Source organism: Carcharhinus amblyrhynchos, chromosome 19, assembly GCF_965287045.1.
Source record: "Carcharhinus amblyrhynchos chromosome 19, sCarAmb.v2.hapA, whole genome shotgun sequence".
NCBI lineage: Eukaryota > Metazoa > Chordata > Chondrichthyes > Carcharhiniformes > Carcharhinidae > Carcharhinus > Carcharhinus amblyrhynchos.
Window position 1 is genome coordinate 17,365,403 of NC_137342.1, and position 22,749 is coordinate 17,388,151.

The 22,749-nt window shown below is 40.9% G+C and overlaps 1 protein-coding gene across 1 annotated transcript in view; it reads left to right on the plus strand.

Annotated features, from left to right (window-relative positions):
• The window catches only part of ccdc87 (coiled-coil domain containing 87), a 69,052-nt gene that overhangs the window by 30,481 nt on the left and 15,822 nt on the right, over positions 1–22,749 (plus strand). Inside the window, exons 11-16 of the mRNA XM_080207304.1 lie at positions 1,738–1,854; positions 6,193–6,329; positions 10,090–10,192; positions 16,480–16,580; positions 17,438–17,553; positions 20,428–20,441. Of these exons, the coding sequence (XP_080063430.1) occupies positions 1,738–1,854; positions 6,193–6,329; positions 10,090–10,192; positions 16,480–16,580; positions 17,438–17,553; positions 20,428–20,441 (588 nt within the window). The remainder of the gene's footprint in view (positions 1–1,737; positions 1,855–6,192; positions 6,330–10,089; positions 10,193–16,479; positions 16,581–17,437; positions 17,554–20,427; positions 20,442–22,749) is intronic.

Consider the following 22,749-nt stretch of genomic DNA (forward strand, 5'->3'; position numbering starts at 1 on the left):
TTTTAGTTTGGACAAATGATATTTCACCTTGAACTCCCTGACATTTTAAAGACTTAGTGGATTTACACCTGAATTGCCCATTAACTGTATTACAGAGTTAAGACTAGTAATTGGCAGCATCAGTCCTGTTTTAATAATCTGATAATTAGCCACATGGTATTACAGAACTTGAAAATTACTTAAAAAGAGACACGCTGTTGAAGCTTTTCATCTTGCACTCATTAGGACAGAAGCAAGAATGCCAAATTTTAAAGGGAACAACAATTTATGCTGCTTGAAAAATGGGGTGTTGATTGGTGGGTAAGACATTGCCATGGGTCCCTGACGCATACACCATAGCAATACTGGGCCAGTCAGGGCTGACTTGCTAACCAGTCACTATCCTTTTTCTTGCATCTTAAATCTATCCTAATGAATACAAAGGTTTGCCAGCTTTTTTCAGCAGTGTGATAATTGTTAATGCAACGATAACCTTTCTGCCCAAAAAGAAAATAATTAAAATTGTGGTATCTCATTCATTCAGGTGTAAGTTGATTTTTGGGGATGCTAAAATTTTGGTTTATACTTTTTTTCTTACTCTTCCTCTGTGCCTTTTATTTTTCTCTCTGTTAATCCATTTTTTCCCTCTTTTTACTCATCTTTCTGTACTGGATTTGACTGTAGTTTTCTCATTTCTTTTGAATTCTCAAGTCTCATTAGTTAAGCTAAATTGTTGGTCCCATCTGGCATTTAGGTTTCAGATGCTTAATTGCCCTCACCAAGCCATTACCAACTCACACTTCCAGCAGGATAGAGGACAAAACTATTGGCATGGAAGTGTGCAGTGAAAGATCTGGTGCAAATTGTGAGATATACTGCCCCAATAAGGTCTGGCCCAATAATTTAAATTGAGTACATATCATTAAATAAGGAAACACTTGCCTTTATTCAGTGACTTTCATGTCTCAGAGCATCCAAAAATGCTTTCCAGCTGAAGAAGCACGTTTGAAGTACAGTAATGTGTAGGGAATGTGACAAGCAGTTTGCACATTGCAAGGTCCCACAAACATCGATGTGTTAGGGACCAGATAATCTGTTTTAGTGATATTGATTGTGGGATAAATATTGACCAGAATAATCTGCTCTTTGAATAGTACCATTAGATCATTTACATGCACCTGAGAGGATAAATGGGATCTGTGATTAACATCTCATCCAAAGGCAGTGGGCTCGATTGTACCAGCCAAATATGCCAGGCTCCCACTGCAGCGAAATCTGAGAATTTGGTGGCATCCAAGTCTGTGTTCACTGAAGCGGGATGGGAAAATCCTGCTGGCGTGAACGATAATAAGATTCCACCTTATATCTTTGACAGTGCAGTGTTCTCTCAATACTGCACTAATATATTAACCTAAATTTTGTGCTCAAGCCTGTAGGGTGGGGTTTGAACCCACAACTTTCTGATTCAGACAAGAGCACTGCCATTGAGTAAAGGACAGCATCTCATACTATATATGTAACACATCCACAACCTGAACTTGTGAATTTCTTATTAGAAAAAAATGCCATTTGGCATAATTACAGCCAAGAGTAACTGTACATGCAGTCATAATGGTATCTGAAATGTACTAACATTTTGACTTTACAAACCAGTAATCTTGAAAGTCAATGTAAAGCTCCATGTTAATACTAGTTCAATTTACTAGTTAAAGAAATGAGTTAAATGAAACAAGCAAATTTCTTGTAATTTCCTTAAAGATTGACGTAGAAGTAGTAAAACAGTTGGATGCTAACTTGACCCAGGGGGAAGAGCTTGAAGAGATTTACAAGGACATCTCAAATGATATTCCAGATAACCATCTATTATTTGACCAGGTAGGAAATGTTCATTCTCATTTGTGGATCCATTAACAAATGCTATCTAATTTGGAAGTTTTCGATGGCTCGGAGGCACAGTGGTTAGCACTGCTGCCTCACATTGCTAGGGACCTGGGTTTGATACTGTCTGTGTGGAGTTTGCACATTCTCCTTGTGTCTGTGTGTGGGTTTCCTCTGGATGCTTCAGTTTCCTCCCACAATCCGAAGAACGTGCTGGTTAGTTTCATTGGCCATGCTAAATTTTCCCTCAGTGTACCTGAACAGGTGCCGTCGTGTGGTAACTGGGGGAATTTTCACAGAAACTTCATTACAGTGTTAATGTAAGCCTACTTGTGACTAAACAATAAATAAACTTTTAAATACTATCCAATATGGAAATTTTGGAAGAACAAAGATGAAAGCAAACGTTCTGATGTTTAAGATTATTTTTCCAAAACTTGTGATAACTCTATATGCTAGAAATTTTGATATGCAAAACTTTCCTTGCTCAATTCATAAGTACCTTTTCTCTGTATGGTTGATAAATATCTTTCAATGGTTCATTTATACATATAAATAATTCAGAAAGTCTGATTTCTAACAGAAGCAGCAATTTGAGGCAAAGTATACAGACAAAACTTTACACAATTTAATGAGAAAAGATACAACATTGTCACACAGATTGGAGGATTTCATAAAAACTGATGATGATGAAGACCCCATCCACAGAATGCAAACAAAGTACCATGAACATCCAGAACGTAAGCAGAAGTGAAGCAACACAATTTCATGTTAAAGACTACTGAATCCTGGTTATTGAAAAGTCATTGGGCAGAAATGACCCTCTTTTAAGCAGAGTGCGGCAGTGGGTGGGGAAAACAGCATTGAAGCCATCGGTCTCCAAAGCAGCTTTCACCGTCGTATTGCTGAGAAATTATAGCAGTGTGTACCTACATCACATGGACTGCAGTGGTTCAAGGAAGCAGCTCACTGTCACCTTCTCAAGGGCAAATAGGAATGGGCAATAAATGCTGGCGATGCCCAGATCCTGTAAAAGAAACAAAAGTAGAATACAAGAGCAAGGAACATATGTTGAGCTTATATAAGATACTAGTTTGATCTAAGCTGGAGTATTGCATCTAGTCCTGGGCACTGCACTTTAGTGAGGATGTGAAGATATTGGTGAGAATGCAGTAAAGTTTCAAAATAGTTCCAGGGATGAGGAACTTTAGTTATGAAGATAGTTACAGAAGTTAGAACTGTTTCCTCTGGAAGAAAGAAGTCCGAGAAGAGATTTTTAAGTTTAAGTTTATTTATTATTGTTACAAGCAGTCTTACGTTAACGCTGCAATGAAATTACTGTTAAAATCCCCTAGTTGCCACACTCTGGTGCCTGTTCGGGTACAGTGAAGGAGAATTTAGCATGGCCACTGCACCTAACCAGCACGTCTTTTGGCCTGTGGGTGAAAACTGAAGCACCCGGAGGAAACCCACACAGACACAGGGAGAACGTGCAGACGCCACACAGGCAGCGACCCAAGCTGGGAATCGAACGTGGCTCACTGGCTCTGTGAGGCAGCAGTGCTAACCATTGTGCCACCGTGCTATCTTACTTGATCAAGATATTCAAAATGATAAGGTGTCTGGACAGAGTAAAAACTGTTCCCACTAGGAAAGAATGAAGAACAGATTTAAAGTAATTGGCAAAAGAAGGAAAAGCGATTTGAGAAAAGCCTTTTCTAACTCAGCAAATTTTTAGGAACTGGAATGCAATGGATGAGTATGACGGAGGCAGGTTCAATCGATGCTTCCAAAAGTGAATTAGACTGTCACCTGAAAAGGAAGAATGTGCATGGTTATGGTGAGAAGGTAGGGGAGCGGCACTAAGTGAATTGCTCATTCAGACAGCCAGTGCAGACACAAATGGCCTCTTTACACGCTGTAATTATTCTGTGATTCAAGTCCATGCTGACTACTCTTGATTAATCCACATTTTTCTAAATGACAAATACTGTCCCTCAGAATTTTTTTCAATAATTTGCCTGCAACTGGCTTGCAAGTGCCCAGTCTATCCCTTCCTCCATTTTAAACAACACTACAATCTGAGAAGTCCTCTGGCGGCCTCAACCGGGATCTTGGGTTCATGTCACGCTATTTGTAACCCCCATGACTTGCCTGGGCTTGCAACATCTTGCTTATTGTCCTGGCTGGAGACAATACACATCTCTTTAACCTATGCTTAAGCCTCTCTCCACTCACATTGTCTGTATCTTCAAGACTTGATTACCTGTAAAGACTCGCATTCCAACCATTATTTTGTAAATTGAGTTTGTGTCTTTATATGCCCTGTTTATGAACAGAACTCCCACTTACCTGACAAAGGAGCAGCGCTCTGAAAGCTTGTGGCTTTTGCTACCAAATAAACCTGTTGGACTTTAGCCTGGTGTTGTGAGCCTTCTTACTGTGTCTACACCTGTTAATCAGAGGAGATTAGAAAATGATGGTCAGGACCACTACTATTTCTTCCCTTTCTTCTGTATAACAGCCTGGGATCCATTCAATCCAGGCTTGGCGATTTGTTTCATTTCAAAGATTCGACTACCCTTGACATTTTTTGCCTCACTCTGTTTATTGCATCCCATTTCACACTCCTTCTTAATCACAAAATTCCGGTTTGTAGTCAGTAGCAAATCAAGGATATTCACTGCTGACCATAGAAACCCTGCAATGCAGAAAGAGGCCATTTGGCCCATTGAGTCTGCACCAACCACAATTCCACCCAGGCCCTACCCCTGCATATTTACCCACTAATCCCTCTAACCTATGCATCTCAGGACACTAAGGGACAATTAAGCATGGCCAATCAACCTAACCTGCACATCTTTGCACTGTGAGGGGAAACCGGAGCACCCGGAGGAAATCCACGCAGACACGAGGAGAATGTGTAAACTCCACACAGACAGTGACCCAAGCCGGGAATCGAACCCAGGTTCCTGGAGCTGTGAAGCAGCAGTGCTAACCACTGTGCTACGGTGCCGCCCAAGAAAGCCTCGCGGAGCGATTTCTGTAGTGAGAACTATAGCTCCTGTCAGTGCAGTGGATTGTAATGTTTCTTAATGTAGATTCTGAGCATAGAATTACACTGATGCATTGACTGTCCAAGCAGCCAATCACATTAAAGAATTCCCATGGACAACCACCTAGGAAATGAAAATTATTAAAATCAAATCGCCTCTTAAAAATTTTACAGAGAAAAATAAAGATTGGAGCATAAATTTGAAGCGAATTTAAAAGTCGAAATATTCTGAAAACAGTTCTTACTTAAAAGCTCTAACAACTAATGATAATGGAAAAATTTAACAGCACTCCACAAGTATGTAATTATCTTTTCAAGGCTAGATTGTTTAGCAATAATTATTGATCACTTTGGCTGGGATTATCCAGTCTCCTATATTGGATCTTCCAGTCCCTCCAAATTCAATGGCCATTTACATTGCTCACCCAGTGCTGTGCCAGGGAACTCACCATAGGGCATGGTCTTTGGCAGGACTGGGAGATCACATTGGCAGGGAGGGTGGAAAATCCAATTCACTTCCATTGAAAACCCAGTTAGATCTGATTAAAGAAGATATAACCTTTAGTGGGTTTCTAACAGCAATGTGAGAATGGAAGACGGCACACCAACTGTTGAATGATTTACACTCAGACTTTGGGTCAGGCTGAGTAGGAAGTGTGGAATCATAATGCATAATGGATGGAGCGTTGAATGATGGCTTGCAACTTCAGGATTTCCATGTTAGTATCTGCTAATTACCACAGTTGTGGTTAGTCATGGAGGGCTGCAGATGAATGCTGATAGTTCTATTTCAACACGAAACTTGCAAAATCCAGGCTATTGTCTTCATCATTCCTCCCCTTTTGTGAAGAGGGACATAAAGTATTCATTAAAAAACATTCCCATGCCTTCTGCACACACTGGTTCCTTTTTTGATATCTAATAATTGGGTCTTACTTTCTCCTTTCTCTTTGCATATGTACAAAACGTCTTTTGGGTTTCTTTGAATTTACTTGCCAATATTTTTTCATGGAAGTCCAATAGCAAACTGCTAGGACTCACTAAGGCCAGCTGCCAAAATCTGAGTTTAGCAGATCTTACAGGGAGCCAATTTGAGTGAGTCTTTGTAGTTTTACATTTGGCTCTCCTCAGAAGAGTTGCACTCTGGGAATCTATTGGTAGCAGTTCAAGGTAAAAGCATTTTGAGTGAATCAGTATAGCAAAACAAATTCAAATGTATGACAGTTTTTTATCAAAACAACACAGACGCAGGTTAAATATGTTTGGACTCTGTTCATTAGGATCCAATGGTAGAAACTCCAGCAGCAGATGTAGATCGTCTCAAGTGTTTTGCATCTTTCTCTTTGTCCAAAACGAAAGATGAGCGTACCATTAATCCAAAGATGAAAATACTGAAGCCTTCTTTAGGGACTGAAAGGTAAGATTTGGGTATCACTTTTTTGGCTTTGAAAATTAATAATACTATCATGGAAGTTCTTAATGAATGTTTTACTATTGCAATGGTCGCAAGTTGCATGAGTATCCTTTAATAGGAGAATAATTTCAATTTATTATTCCATAAAACAACCTGAAATGATGATGATGCATATTTCTATGATTACTTCGTACAATTGTCCTTATCATATTGATTTTGTACAAATGATTGGCTACATTGCAGTTGAATATTGTGTGTAGTTAATGACTCAGTAGTGAGAGGAACAGATTGAGGATAATCATTGGAGCAACAAAATGTATGGAGTGAGGCTAGGTGGGGATGGTCATCAGAAGAATGATTTACACTCAGAGGAATATCCAATTGTGGAATGCTCTGCCCCACCTGACTTTGAAAGGCAATTGGATCAGTATTTGAAAAGGAAAAATATTATGACCCAGATCTTCCAGTTGCTGGATTGGTAGAGACCATACTTACGACCCAAGATGCACGTCAGGTCCTTGCAGAGTTTCTTACGCTCTGATATTCGTGGGAATTGCCCAGGACGTTTGTATCTTTTTGAGGCAAAGTCATGCAGCAATTAGGATGTGGCCATAATCACTAACGTAAGGGCTAACAGAATGGACACGAATACATGGTGTAGGTGAGGATGTATTATTGACATCAGTTAATCATGTATTAGACTCTCTCTCTCGAGGGAGAGGTTGGAACACATCATGATCAGTTGTAACATATATATTTAACCTGTTTAGATGTAATACTAATAAACCTGTTTTAAGCAAGTGTCAGACTACGATTGCAGCCTGACTGAGGATTGATAGTTTACCCTTTCCAGTAACCAATTTGGTACAGTTAGACTGTGTTGTTAAATAAAGTTTGCTTTGACCAAAAAAACTCCTTAATTTGTCAGTAAAATCATGCCTGAAGCGAAACTTCGTATCTTCACACTAATGCCAAAACAGAAAATTGTTGCAGTCTAGTCTGGCTTCATACTATATCTTGGAGTTTCTGATCTGGTATTCTAATAGCATCAGTGTAAAAAATACATTTGTGCCATCGATGGAACCGCTGCCAGAGGGTAAAGCAAAACTTGGTAGTTGTTCATACTTACAACTCGATGGAAGGAGGAGGCATACTGGAGAGTGGTAGCAATGACTGTACCCAGTGAGCAGTCCCTGCCCCTACCCCACCTGTATTACTGTCACAAGCTCCCACGGGGAAGCCGAAAGTGGCAGTTATGGAAATGGCATATCCTTTGATATGGAGCAAAATCGGGCCTCTTGTGCAAAAGAGCAAAAGCATCTAGTCAATTCTCTATGTCATCCATCCAGTAGCAAACAGTGTTCCCCAGAGGCAAGGGATGGAGGATTTCATTGTGCACTTTGAGGTCATTCTCAAAGCCTTCAAGAGCCATTTTAGCTTGCAGTGGAACGTAGTAATAGAGCAAACACGTTTTAACCAAAGATCCCAATAACTTGGGGAATCAATTCAATTATTTTTTACCAACATGTACTGCCGAACTAGTTCTTTTGGAAATGGGGTTCTGAAGGACAAGGTAATCCATGGGGACACGTAGCATAGTGGTTAGCACTGCTGCTTCACAGCTCCATGGTCCTGGGTTCGATTCTCGGCTCGGGTCACTGTCTGTGTGGAGTTTGCACGTTCTCTTCGTGTCTGCGTGGGTTTCCTCCGGGTACTCCGGTTTCCTCCCACAATCCAAAAATGTGCGGGTTAGGTTGATTGGCCATGCTAAGAAGTTGCCCCTTGGTGTCCAGGGTAGTGGAGGTTAGAGGGATTAGTGGGTATAATATGTTGGGATATGGGATATGTAGGGATTGTGTTCGGTGCATACTCAAAGGGCCTCTTTCTGCACTGTAGGGTTCTATGAAGGCCTAGTCATGGGTGTCCTGGATGAAAATCTGATTTCTTGCTAAAAATTGGGGAAAATTGAAATTGGGATGAGAGGGGGAAGCTGTCAGAAGGGATGTTTTGATATGCGAGCTGACTGGGAAAAGCAAGTATTTATCTATGTAATTAGGCAAGCACAATGGATGTAGAAGAGGTGACTTCAAAATGAAGAGACAAGGGAATTGGCACGTATGTTAAAGCTGAGTCCACAGGATGGGAACATCAAAGGAAAGAATGATATTTCCAAAGCACAATAACAGGTCAAAGGCACACAGGCTACTATCACAGCCACACCCAACTGCAGAAAACATCTCCCCCGAAAACAAATTATTGCTAAAAGGGCAACTGGTTAGAATCCAAAACTTGAATAGAAATGATTATGTCTTAACTGAGACTGAAGGCAGTTTTTCCAAATATGGACAAATAACCGAGGCAAGCTATCTATCTGATAGATTTATCTTGTGGAGTTATGTAATATTGCATGTTGTTTGGGGAAAAGGGGCGTCTCAAGGTTAAGAAACATAGGTAGTTGGGAACCAAGGGGTAACTTCATGTGGTACAGTGGGAACAGACTAATATCGTGTATTAGAGTGTTTTTCTTTTAAGTTAATTCTTTTTTGTTAATCACAAAATGACTGGAATATTCGTTTGTGATTTGTATATCTTTTCTCACACTGTACCAAATTGAAAATATACACCATCAAGAGCCAGTGCTCCAAGTTACTCTTCTGGGTTTTGCAACACCCTCACATTTTAATATCAGTAGAGTTCTTAACTTACTGAGCTCAATCGACCCCCTTAACGGGATGACTAATAACCTCTCTGACTTTCCATGGGACACTTCCACCCCTTCCTCCCACCTATCTATGCATAGTCCTATCCTCAACAGACCTGTCTCACACCTCTTTTTACCTCCCACTCTGCTGATCTCCAATGAGACTTCCCCTTTCCCCTGACTCCCAATGAGATTCCACCCATTCCCCTAACCCCCCACCCCACTTCCCCTAACCCCCCACCCCACTTCCCCCCCTTAATTGTTCCACATGATCACCCCTACACTTATAAGAAACCTGCTAATCACAGTCCTCGCCAACTGCACCTCCAGCCAATTCCCCCCACCCCACCAACTGACCTGCTCCCACTGACCACATGACCTCCACCAAAAAAGGGATTGCCTGGATTTTGAGGTAGGCAACTAGAGATGGAGCAGCCACTCTGTGGAATTTCAGACCGATATTTTCATATTGTTAAAAAGTGGACTGTGTACTTGGCAGGCGTGTAGTGTAAAGGGATAAGCTGATGCATGACATAGGTGATGTTGTATCATTGACATCAGGTCTTGCATACAAGTAACCAGGAACCACACCAAAAGTCCACAGATCAGAGCGACCATCCAAAACAATCACTATAACCCATAAGTGCAACCCTCCCTGTGACAGACATGTGGTTGACACACAACTGCAACATTTGCCAGTAAGAGTGAATGATGTTTAAAGTTTGCTTGGAAGTGGAGAAAACAAACTGAGCAGTTTGGGACCCTTTCACACTGACTGCAAGCAGCACCTCTAATCAGAAGAACAACCTTGCTCCCAAATCAAAATGTTCTGCATTTTAAATGTTGTTTCACCTAGTTCCTCAACTGCCTGGGATTTTAGTTAAAATGAATGTTACTGTAAAAGCATCTGAAGTGCTGTTCGTACATCAATGTGATTCACTGTCCTAATCTGATTATTAATGACACGAAGCAAGGAATGCAGCCACTATGTAGCATTAACTCTTTAAGGAGAACCAAGTACTTCATGTGTTTATTTAAATCAACTGTTTGAATGTTTTACAGATATTTAGCAATAAAGAAAGAAGTTGAAGCAGCTGAAGCTGAATCTGTGGATCAATCTGAAAATCTTTCAGCGCGTGATTATTTACGTTACGCTTCTACACAGGTACATCTTCAGAAATTATCTCATTCTACCAACCTACTAATATTGTGTTTCTGAACTTTGATAACAGTGAGTTCCTATTGGTCCAAACTTTTACCTGTTGTGCCAAGATTGGCAAGGTGTCTAGGAAGTTTATTGCCATCATAATCTCTTGTTGGTGTGCTCTCTGGCAGTGGAAGATGGCTAAGGGCATCAGTTTTGGTTATTTGTGTCCCTGGCTGGTGTTCAAATGTGTATTCATAGGCTGACAAGAGCAATGCCGAGTGCTGAAATCCTTGAACAGACCTGACAGCGGCTTGTGGTCTATAACATATGTAAAATATCTACCACAGACTTATTGGTGGAATCTTCTCAAGCCATACACCACAGATAGCCCTTTTTCTATCTGTAAGTAACCGGTCTCGGCTTCTGAAAGGGTTCTTGAGAAGTATGTCATAGGTCTCTCAGACCAACAAACTGCCCCAGTGCTGAATGGGGAAGCATCATTTGTTAGCACTAACTTCTTAGGTGGGTCAAAATGTACCAATAGACATGATGAAGTCAGTAGTCTTTGACTTTGTTAAATACTTCTCGCTGTGGTGCTTTCCAAAATCTTCTCTGGTGTCTCTTCAATAAAATGTGTAAAGGAACAATAGCATTGACAGGTTTGGCAGGAACAACCGCAGGAATAATTTAAGCTCTGAGGAGTTTCTAGGAGCTGGCACCTCCTTTATTGCCCATACTTTGTTTTCTATATGATGCAACATTTGGGTATTGACATAGTAACTGAGGTAAGCTACTTTGTCTGTCTGGAAAGTGTATTTTTCCCCTTTCTGGCTAACTCTGAAACCTTCCCTGTAGCTTTCTAGATTGGACAAGTGCTTATCTTTGCACCAGTAATTGGTACATCATCCAAATATACAATACACGTGGCATGTCCTGCATTAGGCTCTCCATGGTTCTTTGAAATATGATATGTCCTGATGGGGTGCCAAAGGGCAAGCGTGTATACTGGTATAATCCTTTGTGAGTTTTAGTAGTCTTGGGAAGCATCATCCAACTCCAGTTGTTGATATGTATGACTCATATCTAATTTGGTATACGATTGTCCTTCAGACAGTCTTGCTGTAAATCCTCTATTTTAGGGAGAGTGTATTTGTCCAGTTTAGCTGCCTGGTTTACAGTTGATTTATAATCTCCATAGACTGTTTTATCTGGTTTTACCACAGGCAATATGGGGGCTTTCCATTCTGCAACTGAACCAGTTGGATGATAGCAAGTTCTTCCAGCCTTTTTAGCTCAGTGTTTACTTTCTCCAAAGCAGAGGGCACAGGACTAGATCTGCAACATTTTGGGTTGGCTCCTGGGTTCTTTTGCCTTTAATATTCTTGTTGACCTTTTGCCTTTAATTTCCCCAAGTTCACCCTGAAAAACTCCAGATTACTTCAAGTTTCCAACCAGTTGAGTTGAATTTCATAGAGCCAGTCATGGCCCATAAGGCTTGGTCCTTGACCAGACTCCATGATTAATGGAAGTTGGGCGGACTGTAGGCTGAACCTCTTCTTGAAGATATCTATAGGTCTGCTCCCCTACTACAGTATTAGACGTTCCCGGATCTACTTCCATTCTTAATGGTCTGCCGTTGACCAATAACAATAGGAGTTAACCTTGCCCATTTTTATGTTATTCACTTGAAAAAATTCTGATCACTGACCAAAAAATCTTAAACGATATGTACTGGTGCTGATCTGTCCACTCTGTTGGTACTAGGCAGGGTCTGCTTACATCTGCCTCAAATGGCCCTTTTTGTGGAAGACAAAGTATTCTGCATCTCTGGGGAGTGGTTTACCCCACACCTGCAACACTCTGTAATGATCCTAGAGGGTTGATTCCTGCTCTTGAAACTCCTAACTGTACCAGCTTTGGTATCTGTTTCACAGTTTAAACTGATGTCTTTACTTTTGGTGCCACTGCTGTCTGCAGTTTCCGGCCCTAACTGGTGGAACGTGTTAGTTTGCACTCTCTGGAATTTTCCCAGAGGGCGCAAAATAGCACTCTCTGGGAAACTTTCCCATCCTGCCCATCACGGAAATTGCGGCAGGTGGGATTGGACCATGCAAATGTCCATTGAACTTGGGCGGGAGGTTCCGGCCTTGGGGCAAGCATGGCCAGAAAATTCCGCCGTCTGAGGTTCCTGGGAGCTGTCCTCAACACTCTCCATTGCTAACACTTCTTCCAGTGTCTTTTCTAAATCAGTCTAGGTTTCTGCTAGCAATTCTCTTTATTGTCTCATCATTTACTCTTCAAACCAGTTAATTACTCAGCATCTCATTTAATGTTGTCCCAAAGTCATAATTTTCCACCATTTTCCTTGGCCCTCCCCTGGTGCTCCCCCCATTGAATTAAACTTAAATCACAGAGGGTTTGGGATGGGAATGCCCAGCTATGTGATTTCTGTAAAAGAGCTTGTGTCAGGTGTGTTCCGAGATGCTAGCACGAGGGGGCATGGCTTTAAATTAAGGGGTGGTAGTTATAGGACGGATGTCAGGGGTAGGTTCTTTACCCAGAGGGTGGTGAGGGATTGGAATGCCCTGCCTGCTGCAGTTGTAAATGCGCCTAGTTTGGGGGCGTTTAAGAGATCCGTGGACAGGTTTATGGACGAAAAGGGATTGGTTTAGATTAGTGGGTCATTGTTTTTTAACTGGTGGGCGCAACATCGTGGGCCGAAGGGCCTGTTCTGCGCTGTAATGTTTTATGTAAGACTTATAGATTTGGGTCCTACATGTGCTTATTGATATCGTCTTCCTCTTGCCCTCCTACTCAATTCTGTTCACTTTGGGAAAAATACTTTAAACACACAAGGTACTGTACCTCAGCAGAGGAGTTGAAACGATACACTCTTCCAAAATCAGACATCCTTCCATCTCTTTTTTACTTCACAAGCTTGACTTTGACTGGACCAGGTTTTGTGCTGAGGCTGTTGCAAGCTTTTTACTTCATCACCGAATGTACCAACTTGGCTCCACCAGTTACTAACAAAGAAAGAACATTTATTAACAGTAACAACTATATACAGAACAATGCAGATTGATGCTGACAGTCTGCTGGAACACTTCCATTTGAGTTGGAGTGGAGCCCAGCTCATTTCCCGATTAGTCAGTCTGGATCATACGACCCTTTCGCTTCCTTAAAGGGGTCAGACACCACTGTAAATTGACTTATTTTGTGGAAGGTCAAGTAGAGTTTGCACACAGTAATCCACTCCTGAAGAGAGACAGAGGTTACATGGAAAAGGTAAAAACGGAATCCTGTTTTGCTGCAGTTTTAATTCAAGTCTAGGTATTGCCAGACGGCTATCGTTTTTGATCAGCTAACAGCTATCAATAAGATTAAGAATTGCTACAGTCTTTGGATAGTCAGAAGCTTTTTCCCAGCGTTGAAGAGTCAATTACTAGGGGGCATAGGTTTAAGATGCGAGGGGTAAGATTTAAAGGAGATGTACGAGACAAATTTTTTACTCAGAGGGTGGTGGGTGCCTGGAATTCACTGCCAGAGGAATTAATAGAAGCAGATACGATAATGACTTTTAAGGGGCGTCTTGACAAATATATGAGTAGGATGGGAATGGAGGGATATGATCCCCAGAAGGGTAGGGGGTTTTAGTTTAGTCAGGCAGCATTGTCGGTGCAGGCTTGGAGGGCTGAAGGACTTGTTCCTGTGCTGTAATTTTCTTTGTTCTTTTACTGAAACTACTTATACATCTTGTGGGTTAGTTTTGAAGAATATTAAATGCCTGCTTTGCAAATCCATCCATTAAATTTTTACACAGCCAAGCTGTTATAATCCTGTAATGAATATATTATTGCAGTTTAATCTGCTATAGAATCAATTTTATTACCCATTACTAGTTACTAGACAATTTTTAAAAAACTCAGTCGGTTGGTGCTCGCTGTCATTTACCATTGACAGGATTTTTTTCTGCTCCAACTTGTGTTTACAGTGAAAAAGTTATCATTTCATAATCATAAGCAATCTTCATTGTAATTTAGAGGAACAATGCATTCAGTAGTTTTAACAAAACAGAAATGAGCCATTGGAGAATGCTTTTCTTTCAATGAAAGTGAATTTTTCAGTTTCAAATAATTCTCAAACAATTTTGAAAAGCAAAATTGTTACATCGGGAGAACAAGTCTTTAGTATTGCACTTAACCATTTCTTGATATTGCATGGAATGAATGGAATTGCCTGAAGTCTGGCAATTGTGGTAGAGAACTCTGCCAGCCAAGATGGATACTCCACTTGACATTTCTCGCTGAAGATAGGTACACATGCTTCAGCTTTGTCTTTGCACTGATGGCTGAGCTTTCCCTTTTTTGAGGATGGGATGTTTCTGAAGCCGCCTCCTCCTGTCAGTTGTTTAATCTTTAATTGTTTAAGGGGGTTGGGGGAAAGGTCATCTGACAAATTTTGTGAAAGGCTGACTCAGTCTTTCAAATAAATATTCCTTTCTCATTTTGTTGTTCTGTGCAAAAGCTTATTTTGTAGAAATTTCGTTCATGCCTTCTTGCAATTTGTCTTCTTTGAAGCTTTGTTTGATTGCTTTAAAACCATCTTTAAAAGTTTATTTATTCTTCACAAGTAGGCTTACATTAACATTGCAGTGAAGTTACTGTGAAAATCCCCTAGTTGCCACACTCTGGCGCCTGTTCGGGTACACTGAGCGAGAATTTAGCATGGCCAATGCTCCTAACCAGCACGTCTTTCAGACTGTGGGAGGAAACCAGAGCACCCAAAGGAAACTCACGCAGACATGATGGGGGGATGTGCGGACTCTGCACATGACCCAAGCCAGAAATCAAACCCGGGTCCCTGGCGCTGTGAGGCAGCAGTACTAACCACTGTGCCACCATGTTGCCTGTGTTGTGGTTTTGTGGGATTAAAATTTTGTGGTTAAAAGATCAAGATACTCAATATATTTGAACAATTTTAACCTAAAAGCTTGCATTAATTTTCTTTTTATGAGTTTTTGAACAAACCTGCAAAATTTCCGATGAACAGAACCAGTTTTACAGTATTCCTATTTCAAATGTAGGCTTGCAGTCTGAATTTAATATAAATTATATCTGTATGTGGCAGAACTGTAAAGCTGTGATCTGATCTATTTCTTGCGGGATGACTAATGTCTGTCCAGAGCATGCGGCTTCCAGTGTTTAGCAGGGCCCTGGAGAGGATCCTGGTGCAAACCACAAGGGCCCATGTTCTAGGGCCGCTCAAGCTCACTGTCAGAACAACAGTGATCATTGGTTGAGTAGGATGTACCAGATTTCCCAGATCTATCTATCTTGTTTTCCTCGTGGACTGTTCTGTTTCTATTTGGCATTATGGCAAAGGGAGCTTTCTTTACTCTTCAGACCTGGCTTGCCTGTTGAGCGCAAGTTAAGGTAGATGGTAAGTGAACTGACAAATGTACTTGGGGGATAGATCAATAGGGGCTCAGTGGCAAACATTTAAAGGGATCCTTCAGAATACATAAAGTAGACACATTCCAGTCCAAAGGAAAAATTCCAAGGGAAGGGCCTATCTTCATGATTATCTAAATGTGTTAAAGGTTGCATTAATCTGAAAGAAAAGACATATATTTGCACAAAGAAGTAGCAGGCCAGAAGATTGAATAGAATATAAAGAGCATCAAAGAATAACAAAAAGGTTGATAAGAAGAGGAAAACAGAGTACAATGTTAGAATGTAATTGGCTTCAACTTTGTATCAGATGTAATGTGACCACTGGTAACAAGTTGAGACAGTAAGAAGTCTCACAACATCAGGTTAAAGTCCAACAGGTTTATTTGGTAGCAAAAGCCACTAGCTTTCGAGTGCTGCTCCTTCATCAGGTAAGTGAAAGTTCTGTTTACAAACAGGGCATATAAAGACACAAACTCAATTTACAAAATAATGATTGGAATGTGAGTCTTTACAGGTAATCAGTCTTAAAGATACAGACAGTGTGAGTGGAGAGAGGCTTAAGCATAGGTTACAGAGATGTGTTTTGTCTCCAGCCAGAACAGTTGGTGAGATTTTGCAAGCCCAGGCAAGTCATGGGGGTTACAGATAATGTGACATGAACCCAAGATCCTGGTTGAGGTTGGCCTTGTGTGTGGAACTTGGCTATCAGTCTCTGCTCAGCGGCAGTTTTTGCTGAGCAGAGACTGATAGCCAAGTTCCACACACATGAGGGAGGCAACAATAGAATAAAGCAATACAATGGTGTCTATGTCAATGGCTAGGATTTCTTGCATTCTTTTGTTTTTACAGGGCACTGACTTCTTAGCATTTACCTTTCATTTATATGACAGCGAGGATGAAGGGGAAGAGGCAAGAAAGAAACTTATTGCTCGAGAAGCAGAACTGAAAAAGTAAGCAGCTTCTGTTGAGAACTTGTTCCACTGGTACAGAGCATTTGAAATTAGAATTAACTATCATAATTTAAAATACTGATTAAATTGGGCTAAATTCTGCCATCAGCAGCAAAAGAATAACATTTGGCACTGACCTTAACATCATTACGATCTAGAGATATCTTTTGCATTGACTTTTCCTTTCCTGAAATGAGTTCAAACCTGGCATTTAAGTTTAGGGACTGTCTGATGTGCAACAGCAGTCATGTCAGCAGGCAGTAACTATCCAGTTATGTTGAAGTATTCTCATAGACAGCAAACCAGCAAGTTAAAAGCAACTTAGCCTTCGCTTTCAACAATGTAAACTTGCAGATAGCAAAATAAATTATATATAATTGGATTCAGCTGGAAGCTGAAACATCAAAATAAACATTTTACCATAATTTGACATTTCATAACTGTAAAATTATGGCATATTTAGAGTGTTTTGCAGTTATTCTTAAATTATCACACTGTTAAAAACCCAGGTTCACCACATTTGATAAGATATGACTTTTTAGAGCATTCTAACAGCAGGATTAGCGGCATAAAATTGGAAGGTTTCATGAATTCACTGCGTGCTGTGGGGTTGCTCCCTGGGAGATCCTCAACATCACACCCTTTGGAGAATGACTGACAGTAGCAGCTGAATTTCTGCCTTACTTTGTGCATATGCAAAATCCTGAAATTTTTACCATTTTTAGTGATGTAAATGATGGTGAAAACAAACACTTTTGGCATCAAACTTCTGCCAAATCTGGGCCACTGTGGATTTTGTTTTCAACCATTATAGTAGGATTAAAGATCTAATTTATCTATTTCCTTTCCGAAAACAGGAAACAAGAAATGGAACTTACGGAATTACGCCTTATAAAAGAGGAATTTATCCCTGGATCATGGAATATCAACACTGTAATGCTTGGAGGCCTAGGAAAATTTCCTCTATCAGACGGTAGAATATCAGTTCCTAACAAACCTTTCTGTCTTAAATAACGAAATTTCCTGGAGTAACTGTATTAGGAGACTTGGCCTAGAAATTTGATCATGCTTGAAAAAAATGTGCTGCTCCCATTCCCATGGGAGCACCAGACTGGGATCTCATTAAAATAATGCAGTGCGTTAGGATGTCTTATTGGACTGCCAGAGGAAGTGCTTGTGTACTTGTTCTGTGTAGAGGATTCAAGTTGCTGACTTCAAAGGCTCAAGCTATTGGAGGAAGGTGGATGGGCATTGATCAGACAATAATAGGTACACTGGGGAACCTGCATCAAGGCTCCGAGAGCAAATCCCATTCGAACAGGCGTTGAGGCTTTATGGACCATATGATTTTTTTTTATCTTTATAGTTAAAAAAAGAACATAATCCATGAATGTGAACTGAAGAAAGGGATTGTGAGATAAGTAGTGAGGATTGTAGAATGTTGGCATATTGGGGATGAATGGGTTTATTCAGATAAAACACTTTTCGATATACCGCTCTCTAAAAGCTCTGGCGTGGAAGGTCGCTGGAGGTCGAAGTTGTTATTGATTATCCTCCTCCCCTCTTCTACTCTTGGCCTTCCTCCTGTCACATTAGTTGATTCCCAGCTGGTTGTAAAGGGATCTGTCCTAGGACCCTTGCTGTTTGTCATTTTCATAAATGACCTAGATGAGGAAGTGGAGGGATGGGTTAGTAAGTTTGCCGATGACACGAAGGTCGGTGGTGTTGTGGATGGTCTGGAGGGATGTCAGAAGTTGCAGCAGGACATAAATAGGATGCAAGACTGGGCGGAGAAGTGGCAGATGGACTTCAACGCGGATAAATGTGTAGTGGTCCATTTTGGCAGGACCAATGGGATGAACGAGTACACTTTCAAGGGCAGGAGTCTTAGCAGTGTTGAAGAGCAGAAGGATCTTGGGGTCCGGGTCCACAGGACTCTTAAATCGGCCTCGCAGGTGGAGGATGTGGTCAAGAAGGCGTATGGTGTACTGGCCTTCATTAATCGAGGGATTGAGTTTAGGAGTCGGGAGGTAATGCCAAGGGACTTTATAAGTCCCTTGTCAGGCCCCACTTGGAGTACTGTGCGCAGTTCTGGTCGCCTCACTATAGGAAGGACGTGGAAGCTATTGAAAGGGTGCAGAGGAGCTTTACAAGGATGTTGCCTGGATTGGGAGGCATGCCTTATGAAGATAGGTTGAGGGAGCTGGGACTCTTCTCCCTGGAGAGGCATAGGTTGAGAGGCGACCTGATAGAGGTTTATAAAATGTTGAGAGGAATAGATAGGGTGGATTCTCAGAGGCTATTTCCCCGGGTTGAAATGGTCGCTACAAGAGGACAGAGATTTAAGGTGCAGGGAAGCAAGTACAGAGGTGATGTTAGGGGTAAGTTTTTCACTCAGAGGGTGGTGAGTGAATGGAATCGGCTGCCGCCAGTATGAGTATATGGGATTTAATGGGATTGGGGGTTATAGATAGGTCTATGGATTGGTAGGTATTGATGTGATCGGCGCAACTTGTGGGCCGAAGGGCCTGTTTGTGCTGTAGTGTTCTATGTTCTATGTTCACTTCTCAAGATGGAAAGGTTGTGCAACACCCATCCTTAAGTCTGGATACCCACTGTGGATGTGTTTCTGGTTGCAGCATGGGTCTCATTGTACATCAAATACACAACCCATACTGAAGTATTTAATTGCACATTTCTTACATGCACCCCATTGCTTATGGAAGAACCTAATCCATTATGGTGGATGGTACATTTTGGAGCAGGAGAGGAATGCCCATGCTGTACACCATGTTGGAGGCCTAGCAGCTGCAACCATGCAGCAGGGACTTTTTAGGCCATGATGTTTTCAGATTTTTGTAATCATTTTCTTTTGCATGCATTCCAGGTTGCTCATAGAATAAACTGTGCTGTATATACTTGATTGCTATGATGTTTATGCTATTAACAAAAGTCATGGAAAGATGAAAATGTACGGGTAATCTTGGTTGAAGAATTGACTGTGCAGTCAGGAGGGTGATTTTGTGAAACAAAGGAAATTACAAATGAATTAAAAGCTGATGTGTAGCTAATATCATGGTGATGACAGTACAAATGTGCCAATTTTATAACTTGAAGACTGTATATTTTGAAACATAAGACACTCACTCTGGAATGCCAAACCAAGCACAACCCACTGGCATCTCCAGATGTCATTTATGTGATATCCAGTGTGAAATTGGGAACATCAGATTTCTGGAATTCAATGTCACTGAGCAGCACAGTGGCACAGTAGTTAACACTGCTGCCTCACAGTGCCAGGGATGCGGGTTCAGTTTCCAGCTTGGCTCATGGTCTGTACGGAGAGTGCATGTTCTCCTTTTGTCTGCGTGGGTTTCCTCCAGGTGCTCCGGTTTCCTCCCACAGTGCGAAAGACATGCTGGTTAGGTAGATTGACACGCTAAGTTCTCCCTCAGTGTACCCGAAAAGGCCCTGAAGTGTGGCGACCAGGGGATTTTCACAATAACTTCATTGCAGTGTTAATGTAAGCCTACTTGTGACTCTAATAAATAAACTAAAAACACTAAAGCTATTTCAATTAAATGCTCTTCTCTAGTGTATAAACTATTCTTGTATTTTTGCGTTTAGATGTTCTTAATAATTGAATTCTGTTCTTTACAATTGTTAATGTGATAAAATATGGAGAATATGAATTACACATTGATGTGGTACAAATTCTGCTGCTATTTCTGTTTGCAATCTCTGACCTTACATAATAATACTGTCATAAATTGTATTGCTAAAATTAATGTAGAATTCTTTTAGCATAATCTCCATCTTGTTAATTTTTTTTGCTTTGTTTTTACAGCTGCAATTGAAAAGGTAATGACTTTTATGTCATATTGTTTTAAGTCCTGTCATAATGCAGATGGTCACATGCCAGTAGGTTTAAGTGCCTTGAAATAACTTGTAGAGGAAGGTAATCACACATATATTGCATAGATCCTTTAGAATGAACTTATATATTGATGCATGTGTCATAATAATGACAAGCACAAAATATTAATTGATTTTCTAATTTCAGGAAGACCTTGATCATATAACTTGCCAGAAATCCATACAGAACATGTAAGGATTTTGAATTATTCAAAATATGGTCATGATCTTGCTGGGCCTTTTTACGAAAAGACTTCATGAATTATTGTAATTGAAGATATCATTACTATTCTCTTTGCCGCTGAAGCTTTATATTTGCTTTCTTTCAATTCTTCATTAATTGATCCACTTGCATCATATAATTGATCATCAAGATGTTTTTGCAATATTTTTGAGTTACTACTACATGTGCAGGCACATACCTAAGGGGCTTTGAACTAAACAGCTAAAATGTTCACATGAATAGGACAGAATAGAATCAAATTTGGGTAAGTCTCATAGAACATGCGTATCCTTTCCTTGCAAAAGTGACTCTGCTAATCTAAGTTTAGAAAACACAGGAACAGATTGTTAAAATGAAGTCTTAAATGTGAGATGAAAAGCAGTTGTCCACTCTTTATAATTGTATATTGTCAATTATGAGGACAATTGCTCAAAGTTATTGTTTGCATCCAGAGACAATTGTCAATGACAGTTGTGACTTGCATTGTTTTTGCTGATTAAACTTGATCACCATTGCCTTTGATTTTATTAGCACTTAGCTTCAGTCTGACTATTCATTTTTTAAGGATCAGGAAAGCTGGAAAAAAATTTAGATATACTTTATAATAAGGGAGATTACTCAAGAAATAAACCAGGTTGGGACCCCATCCTGCGCTCCGTGCTGGGAGTGCCAGGTCGCATTGGATTATAAAGAAATAACAGTACAGAAAGCTGGTGCTTATTTTGCACATGAGCAATAGTTATTGGGTAGAACCTTAGCAAAATATGGCGAAGCGTCAGGATCTGACTGACTAACTGGCTTTCTCCCCAGATTTCCGTGATTTCTGGATTTTGCTGGATCTTGAGCCCCTGCTGTCAATCCTGCTAATGGAGAACATGGACTCAAGATTGTTCCCCCCATCATCTAATTTCTCCAAATCCCATTATTCACCTTTTGAAGAGTAGAATCATACAATAATGAAGGCCTATCATGCCTTTGTTGTTTTTTCAGAAAAGCTATGCAATTAGTCACACTCTCCTGTCATCTTTGGCTCTTTTGCTGATCGCTTTAAATCTGTGTCTCCTGGATACTAACTCTTCTGTCACAGGACAGTTTCTCCTTATTTACTCTTCAAAACCTTTTGCAATTTTGAACGTGTCTATCAAATCTTCTCTTAACCTTCTCTGTTCTAAAGAGAGCAACCACTACTTCTGCAGTCTCTCCCTGGCGACCAGGGGATTTTCACAATAACTTCATTGCAGTGTTAATGCAAGCCTACTTGTGACTCTAATAAATAAACTAAAAACACTAAAGCTATTTCAATTAAATGCTCTTCTAGGATGTGAGTAGTGCGGTGGATAGAGGAGAACTGGTGGATGTGGTGTTTCTTGATTTTTCAGAAGGCGTTTGATAAGGTGCCGCACGAGAGGTTGTTACAGAAGGTTAGGGGGCATGGAGTTGGGGATAGGGTGTTAGTGTGGATAGGGGATTGGCTGTCAAATAGGAGGCAGAGAGTGGGTGTCAGTGGGTGCTATTCGGATTGGCAGTTGGTGACTAGTGGAGTGCCCCAGGGATCGGTGCTGGGGCCTCAGCTTTTTACCATTTATATAGATGATCTGGAGGAGGGAACCAAGTGTAAGGTGTCCAAATTTGCTGATGACACAAAGATTGGTGGAAAGGCAAATTGTGCAGAGGGTGTGGAAAGTCTGCAGAGGGATCTGGATAGGCTGGGCGAATGGGCGAGGAACTGGCAAATGGAATTTAATGTTGGCAAGTGTGAGGTTGTCCACTTTGGTAGGAATAATGGTAGGAAGGAATACTACTTACATGGCGAAAGGCTGCAGCATGCTACGGTGCAGGGGGACCTCAGGGTCCTTGTGCATGAGTCGCAAAAACCCAGCCTGCAGGTGCAGCAGGTGGTCAGGAAGGCGAATGGGATGCTGGCCTTCATAGCGAGGGGGATTGAATATAAAAGTAGGGAGGTCTTGCTGCAACTGTACAGGGCACTGGTGAGGCCGCAGCTGGAGTACTGTGTGCAGTTTCGGTCGCCGC